This window comes from Frankliniella occidentalis, unplaced genomic scaffold (assembly GCF_000697945.3).
Source record: "Frankliniella occidentalis isolate FOCC.00 unplaced genomic scaffold, Focc_3.1 Scaffold124, whole genome shotgun sequence".
In the NCBI taxonomy this organism is placed as follows: Eukaryota; Metazoa; Arthropoda; class Insecta; order Thysanoptera; family Thripidae; genus Frankliniella; species Frankliniella occidentalis.
In genome coordinates, this window is record NW_026267251.1 from 213,299 (window position 1) to 221,487 (window position 8,189).

The window sequence follows — 8,189 nt, forward strand, 5'->3', positions numbered from 1 at the left end:
CCCCCCCCTTTCCCTTTTCTATATAACTCAGGGGGAATTGCGGCAGGTTGTCAATTTGGGCTACAGAAACACCCCTGAATATAGGCAACATACATACAAGCGAAAAATCGACGTGCCCCTCGAGCACTCCATGACGTGGAGGACAAAGGAAACTTGCATGTCAAATGTCAAAAGAATCATTTTATCTTATATTGGAGTATAACCTGTTCTGTGGTAGTGGCGAGTCCATTGCGGAATACGGCGACATGGAGGAGGTCATGGAGCATGATGGTGAACTGATAGGCGTCCCGTGTCCTTGATCCACAGACAATCTGGTCATAAGATATTTGTGGATTGGTCCACTGTTAAAAAAATTCGTTGTAATTTTACAAATATTGCTGGCAATTTTTTTCACAATCATATATTTGTAAAATTGCAATCGGAAAATTACGATCAGATCTCACATTTCTGATAGAGTGATCATAATTTTACAATCGCAAATTGCAAAATTACAAAGTTTTCTCATATTCAAGAAAGGGTTTTGAATTTTTATAAAACCATTATGAATTTTAATAACTAATCGCAAAACTAATTGACAATGTTATGAAATTTCCCAACGTCGTTTGCAATTTGACAACTGATTTGGATGTGAAATTTCAGAACTTTTTGAACAGTGTCTGAGATAGTCTTACGTAATCAGAATTCCATCTTATTTCAAATTGTGAACCAAATATATACTAGTTCGTGACTACCTACATTTCGTGGCAAGATGGCGGCGTGTAGCACCCAGACGAATCCTCCATCCCACTGTCTTCCTGCCATCCTGCCGATGAGTGAGGAGAGCTATCGATACTATCAGCTCTCTGCGGCCTGTAACGTGTAAAACGTATAACGTTAATTTATCATGTGTCACTCCGGGGGGACTTTCCAGAGACACGGGAGCCTCCAGACATTCCCCCCAAAGAGAAGGATACTTCTCTTAACTGTAATACAGGTTGGGTGATCCACGCGTTCTTTTGGTTCCGCTTATACTGCACCGGATTCAGGCGTGCGGAAGGGCTGGCCCACCGTCGCTCGTCCTATGGAACCTTACGGCCACGAGTAGGAATCACCGCGTGTCAGGGGCCACGACACAACAGCATGCTGGGATTGGATACTCTCTCTACTGGTAGGGCACCATGGGCCCCAGGGTATGCAAACCCGCAGCACTGCTGTGTCGTCGCTCTGACACACGGTACAGTATAAGCAGAAAAAAAAGACGGTGCGGACCATACGTCTAGTAGCCAGTAAAAATATGAATGTTAAAATAAGGTGTTTTGAGAAAACAAATAAATACTCACGGAACTTGTTGTGTCATGCTATCACCAAGGTGCCAAGAAGACAAAAGAAAAATATTTGTACGATTACGAAAAGGTGAACGGCCAGTATCTGTTCCTCATCTTACAAGTTCCACTAATACTTACTTCAAAAACTCATCAATTTCCTCGAAAGTGAACTCACGAAGGGGACCCGATACCCTCAAGAGTGAATCCAGCTCATCATGTGGACCAATGGGAACATTTGTTGGGCCACGACGCATGATGATGACTGATTGTTTGGAGACCATCGAGCGGAACTTCTGCAATATCTGTTCCACCTTCCCCGAGTCCTGGTCCTGCTTGGTCTCGGTGAAAACTTTGGTACCATTTTTCTGTTGGGCAGCTGTTGAAAAGTCGCAAAAGTCGATTTGTTAAAACCCGATCACCCGCCGCCCCACCCGACTGTGGGAGGCCCAGCCTAATATGCAGCCCGCGTGTGCAGGTGTGCAAGTTGGTTGCTTATGCGCTCGGAGCCATATAAGGGGCCCTGGTTAGAGGCGATAGGCAAGCCTGGACCAACACGCCCGCACGCGTGCTGCCACGCATTCGCGCCAACAGGGCTGACTCTCCGTAGTCTTTGGACAGTGTAGCCTAATCCTAGATCAACTTATACATTCACTTACGTTCTGTATCTTTTCTCGGGCTTTCCTCGTGGCGTTCGGATTTAGAAGAGAGGGCTGTCATGAAAAACAACAATTTTAACAGCATGTTGGATTTAAAATCTTATCTTATTGACCTTTATTAAAACGATTCCCACTTTCATGCAAGACGACCTTGAATAACGCCCTTTTTTGTAGCCTAACATTGATGAGTTTTAAGGCATTTCATTCCTCACTCCTTCCATGAGGGCAGGGTAGGTATTCGGCTGGCCTCAGTGTGTGAGTTGGGCCAAGCGGCGGTTCTGACTGGCATTATTACGGAACTCGGGAAACCTCGGCGAGGCATGTCGGCGGCCAAAGCGAAAAGGACCGCTTTGATTTGCGGACAGCGAGCTTTGAGGTGAGGGATCGGTCGGTGTGCGATCGGCCGGTGGCAACGGCACAGGAATCAGCCACCTGGTGTACGTACAGGCAGTGTGGCAGCACATTCGGAGTGAGAGAGGCGGATCTATTCACCCCCCCCCCCTCCTCCCCCCTCCTCCGCACGCACGCGCGCGAGTCGCGGGTCTGCCTCATTCAATTACTATTCATGCAGTTTCCATCAGAATTCCCCCCCCCCCTCTTTTCTCTTTTTTCCCCCTCTACCTCTCTCCCACCGACCGACCGAACCGTTCTTCCGGACAGAGCCTTTCCTTTCTCTCCCCGTTGACAGGGCAAAGCGAGTGGGGAGGGGGGAGGGGGGCGACTACCCCCGACTAAATAAAGCTAGCAAGGGTCTCTGTAGAGTGGGCTAGCAGCGGACCGCGATAGCACTGGTTCGACATGAATGGACCCCCCCCCCCCCTCTCTCTCTCTTTTCCTATAGACAGTGAGATGTCGTCATTTCTGGGCAGTCAACGACAGTTGCATCCCAATCCAAACCTTTACCATATTCTGATGAGCTGTGTGTCGTGGACTTATTTTCCTCTGATTTCTCCAATCTACGAAACAGAAATAGGTACAAGTTATCCAATAATTGGAAATTTGGTGCAATTTTTACTCGAATCCCAAGCCCTAAATTTATGCGAATTACCTTGGCAAGAGCTTTTTGAAGTCTTCAACGATTTTGTAGACCTTGTCACTTTAAAATAACAGAAGCAAAATAAGATAATTCTGGCGACAGATCCGTATGGTATTAATATCAATAAAATTAACCCACTTTACCTACCTGCAGTCGTGCTTGCTGTCGGTCGTCAATCTTGTCTCGCTGGAGTCTGATTTCGCGAGGTCAGATTCTGTTGCGCTCGGCTGCCTTTTATTGGAACCCACATTTTTCTCTGTTGCAGGGTCTGTTATGAATAGATCTTTGGATTGATTCTGTTTAACAATAGCTGATTTTTCCAATTTACACCCGATCCTTGAGTTTTCTGGTTTTGCTAACTCATCTTTCTTGGATGTAGCTTTGCCATTGTCTGGGTCTTTCTTGAGAGGAGACGCCATGGCATCCTGGGTGGCACAAGTTAGACTTGTAAATGAAATTTTTGAACCGAGTTTGGAAGCCTGTTCAAGTGCCTTTGTCTTTCTTACATTACTTATACTTTTTTCATCTTGAGCGATGCTTTGTTCGGTTTTGCACTGTCTTTCTTCTGGAGACCTGAATTTAGAAAGAGTTTCGTATAATAAACAACAAATTCCACGGATTCAACAGACTACACCGAAAACCCAAGTGTGCGAATACCACACACTTGTAGGTGTGTTGACACCATTCGTACACATGGAGACTCAAGTGTATGAATTGCAAAGTGAAATTCACACCTTTACTCCCTTAAGTGTACTGATGGGCATTTACACACCTAGAAGTGTGCGACGTTCACACACTTGCGTTTTCAGTGTACGCGGGCAGGTCACGCTGTGCACTTTTCGCCATCAAATTTATGGGTACCGAAAGGTAACGTATTCTTTTCACGATTTGTCTATCGTCCACAACACTCCGGGCCACGACGGCCGACGGGGCACCTGTTGTCACAGCCACAAAAAGTGTACAGCAAGGACCATCCGATTGGCATGAAAAAAGGTTACATACTCTTCCACGTTGATGTCCAGTCTTGACATGTGTTCCAGGACATCATTAACGTCTCCGTTGTCACCCACGTAGCAAATACTGCATTTTTGACGCATGTTTAGCGCGTTTTTGGCGCATTGATGAGCCAAAAATGTGGCTCCCACGCGCGGCTCTGCTGCCTGGGTAGGCCTGAAAAGATAAATAAAAAGGTTCCAGAGCAAATATAATTGCATGCTCCGTCAGCAGTGGCGGTGGCCCCTCCACGGGCAAAGGGCAGGCGACAGTTTGTATGGACCGACCTTTTCTCCTGAGACTGATCAGTCCCTGGGGTTCTGCTGCTGCCGTTGCTGTGATTACTGCGCTCCACTTTCCCATTGCTCCTGTAAAACGCGTCGCTGTCTCTGCATTTTCTGTCTTCCTCGTCTTCCTTTGTCGACGCCATTCCTGTAAATTTAAAGAAGAGAGAGAACGTAATGCAGTCGGCAAAGTGAGCTGAGGGAGCCGAGCGCCTGCTTACTCTTGGGTAGGCCAACCCGCCCAACTCCACTGCACTTTACATCCAGAAATTGCCTAGCCACCAGGGGTTTGTCTACTCTTCGGTTGGACTATCTCTATTTTTATACACACAATATCGAAGTGAGAGATGGAATATCGAATCGACGTTGATTCGGCGTCGAAATTTGATTTCGTCGGTTTTGAGCCCAAAATGACGGAAATCGACAGAAAGGTTAAATCAACGTCATGTTAGGACGAAATTTTCGCAAAAAACGGCGTCAACTTCATATCGATATCGCTCACTGGAAATACCTGCAACCAGTAAAAATTGCGGAAAACATGGTTCTGAAGACTTACCCTCAAATTGGGGTCTCTTCTCGAACTTCATGGTCGGTCGAAGTTGAAGCCAATGTTCATCGTTAGTGCACAGGAACCTGGAAATAAAAAAAAATAACTATACAATCACAGTTGAGTTCAAGCAGAGCACCTTAGAAAAGGTGTGGCATAAAACTTCATATCCCTGCAGACAGGCAAGTCGAGAGACAACGCGTGAAACGCTGAGCGGTTTTCCCACAAGAACGTGTGACGTCGCAATCTGAACGGCGGCCAGCACTGTTCAAACTATTTAAACGTTTTATGCACGGAAAAATCTCATAAATCCTTGCTCAGCAAATACAATTTTGTCGGTACATAAAGTGTCAAAAGTAATTTGTAACTTATGCAATTATTGTTTCATGACATAGTTTGCTGAAAATTTTCCCCCTAAAAACACTATGCGAATATTTTGCACCGCAGTGTTTGGAAGGACTTTGTGCCGCCGCCCCAACGGCCGCCGCCTCCGCTCTTGTGGCTTTTCTCACTGTTGCCAGGCAACATCCCCCCGGTCTCTTGACAACACCCCCGCCCCGCCCCGCCCCTCCACTCCAACCTCCCTTCTTCCCCCGGGCCTCTCCGGCTGCTCCGGAGCTCTCCGGTCCCCCGGCGCCGCGCGCTGCGCTCGCTCAGACGTCACGGCTGCGCGGGGTTCCCGTGACGAGACGGGCCCCAGCCCCGCTCAGCCGGTATTATTTATTTACCCGCTACTATTGGCTTTTGGTTTTAGGTGGGGCCCGGCTGCCGGCGCCAACGCGATAAATCGACTTTCGGAAAGCAGTGCACTGTCACAAACAAAAGTGTACCAAAGTACACCAGGTTGTATAAACCAAATGTACAGTAGGTATGTGGCAGCACAGGCAAGGCACATTCATTTCTGTACCATTTTAGTGTACTTTGGTTCTGCTACCTCGAATGTCGGATACTGACCGGTCAAATGTCAGATACTAACCGGTCAAAAACTGGGGAAGTATGCCCCTACCTCGCAGTCGCCGGCGACTTCTGAGTTTCGGACGGGATCAGCCGCTTCCAACCACAGTGGTCACAACATACTGCCGCTTGTTGGACTTACGGGTATCCAAAAGGGAGATAGACTGAAACCCACATTCAGAGGCCTTACCATCAGGGGTACGCGGGTATCGAACCCACAACACCGAGTGTCGAGTCAATTTGACAGCTACAGCGAACCTGCCACCAGGAGCTACCCAACCCAGCCAACGGAGGTGAGCCGTGTTCCGATTCTACTTGAACTTCCGCTCGTTATTCAGGCCTTCACCAACGCGAAGCGCAAAGCGAAAAATGTTACCGAGCCTGGAGTCGAACCGGCGACCTCCAACGCTCTGGGTGGGCGCTCTACCAACTAAGCCATAGAGGCGAGATGCATGCTATCGTTTCAGGGGTCGATCCAGTCTACGCCGTCGCTGAAGGCGAGAAATCATCAAAGTGTCGAGGATTTTTTTGTTCACGCAAAATATACGTATTTGTGCGGTTTGAAGTGCTGGGAACAACAAATTGAATGGCGATAACTTTTGGGGGGTTCCTGTAGTGAGAGGTCGGGTGAGAGGCCACCGGCCGCCTCCCGCCACCCCTTCCGCTCACCCCTCGCCCTCCGCGCCCGCACGCCAGTGCGTAGGCAACCCATACAGCTGCCGCCGATTCTCCTGGACGGACACCCGGGATAAGCACGTTTTGTTTACATCTGCTCCGGGGGGGGGGGGGGGGGGGGGGGGGGGGGGGGGGGGGGGTGATTGGGCCCACCGGGGGCAGAACCAACACACGTGCGATGATTGGAAACCGGTGGAGGAAATTTTGTTCCCGCGAACAACGTCGTCACAGCTGCGCACTGTCTCGAATGCTCGAAAACTGTGTTCTTTACCCAGAAAAGCGTGTACTTGAAAGTCTCGAGTACATATCCCGCTCAATTCAAGCCCAATTTTAGCCTTGAACCAAAAACATGCGTATCATTCAAGCGCAAAGGGGAACGATTTGGCAACAATAATTTGGGCGAGAATTTGGGGTTGATTTGAGCCCAAATACTCGAGTGGAATGATTAAGGTTTAGATTATCAAGTGCATTGCACTCGATTCAAGTACATTGCACATGATACGAGAACACGCTTTTCTAGGTGGAAGTTGCAGTGAATTTCCGATCTTCGTACTGTACAGAAAAAGATCGTATATTACAAAGAATTCTTTTCGAGAAGCCGTCACATTCCTTTGCAAACTTTGTGATTGCAAACTTGCTGGTTCGCATTGAGAGAATTCTTTGCAAGATGCAGCGAGACACGAGAACACGGTCGCTCTCGCCCTCCCGTAGGAGCGATACACGCATTTCCGGCTGCTGAACTTTGATATCGCTCGCACGATTTTGTTTTTTTCTTTCTCTAAGTCCTGCTCCCCTTCGTCCATCTAGTGTATGACGCCTTCCATATTTCCGACGCTTCGCTCGAGCCCGCTATCGGGTCGCATATCAGACTCAGGCGGGCTGGCAGCCGCGGCCAGCCACACCACTCACCGTCAGGCAGTGCGACACGGCGACGGAGAGGTGACCTGACCCGCTCGCGCAGAAAGTACACCACGCCCGTCATTCGCAGCGGCGCGCCCGCCAAGTCCAGCCTCTGTACGTTACCATGGCGCCTGGTGGGTATAGGCATAACATCTCGCCTGCACTGGATGCGTGTACCGCATATAGTGGCCTGCCCTGAGTCTCACAGGCGCCGCCGAGCTCCCTTAATATCCAGAACATTTCTGGGGAAAAAAAACGGACGTTCTTTCTGGGCGTTCCCAAAGGCGGGGGAGCGAAGGCACAGCCAACAGCTTGTTAGTCTACGAAACTGCTGCTGGCTGGGTCGGAGATTGACTGGGGGGGTGGTAGGCACGTCAGGCTGAGGGGCGGCAGGGCATGGAGGACTAGGTGATGGAGAGGAAAACGTGGATGTGGCGCGCCCCCCTCCTTGATGGAGAACTTTCACTTACAAACAAGCGGACTACATATTTCTAATCCGTGAGGTCCCATATCAAACCTCATATCTCTCACATCGCATCCTACCACCTCGCGACACGCATCAAAAAACGCCTGAACACGCCTTATTTTGAAAACGCACAACGCTTCACACAAACGCCCGACGCCCTAGCGCCCCCAAGATAAATGGACATCATCTTCGTCTACTTTGTCCATTTGCGGCGCGGGGAGGGGTGGCATGCCGTCGCCGGCGGGAGGGGAGGGGGTGGGCCGGGCTTGTTGTTTATCAGCCCTTCGACGGCCCTGGAAAAACAAATGTGCTGCTGATGAGCTTCAGAGCCTCCGACAGGGTTTCAGGCCCGGCGGACCGGAGAGAAGGGTGAT

At 49.3% G+C, this 8,189-nt stretch overlaps 1 protein-coding gene across 7 annotated transcripts in view; it reads right to left on the reverse strand.

The window, feature by feature from the left end:
- LOC113206601 (uncharacterized) overlaps window positions 1-8,189 on the reverse strand; it is a gene marked incomplete at its 5' end in the record, with an annotated part of 18,848 nt that overhangs the window by 7,416 nt on the left and 3,243 nt on the right. The window contains 12 exon segments of one of the 7 annotated variants that reach the window (XM_052270443.1): window positions 204-341; window positions 736-849; window positions 1,320-1,351; window positions 1,442-1,680; window positions 1,961-2,014; window positions 2,864-2,916; window positions 3,009-3,056; window positions 3,144-3,421; window positions 3,503-3,569; window positions 3,999-4,166; window positions 4,277-4,421; window positions 4,830-4,906. In XM_052270443.1, the coding sequence (XP_052126403.1) occupies window positions 204-341; window positions 736-849; window positions 1,320-1,351; window positions 1,442-1,680; window positions 1,961-2,014; window positions 2,864-2,916; window positions 3,009-3,056; window positions 3,144-3,421; window positions 3,503-3,569; window positions 3,999-4,166; window positions 4,277-4,421; window positions 4,830-4,860 (1,367 nt within the window). 7 annotated transcript variants of the gene reach the window in all.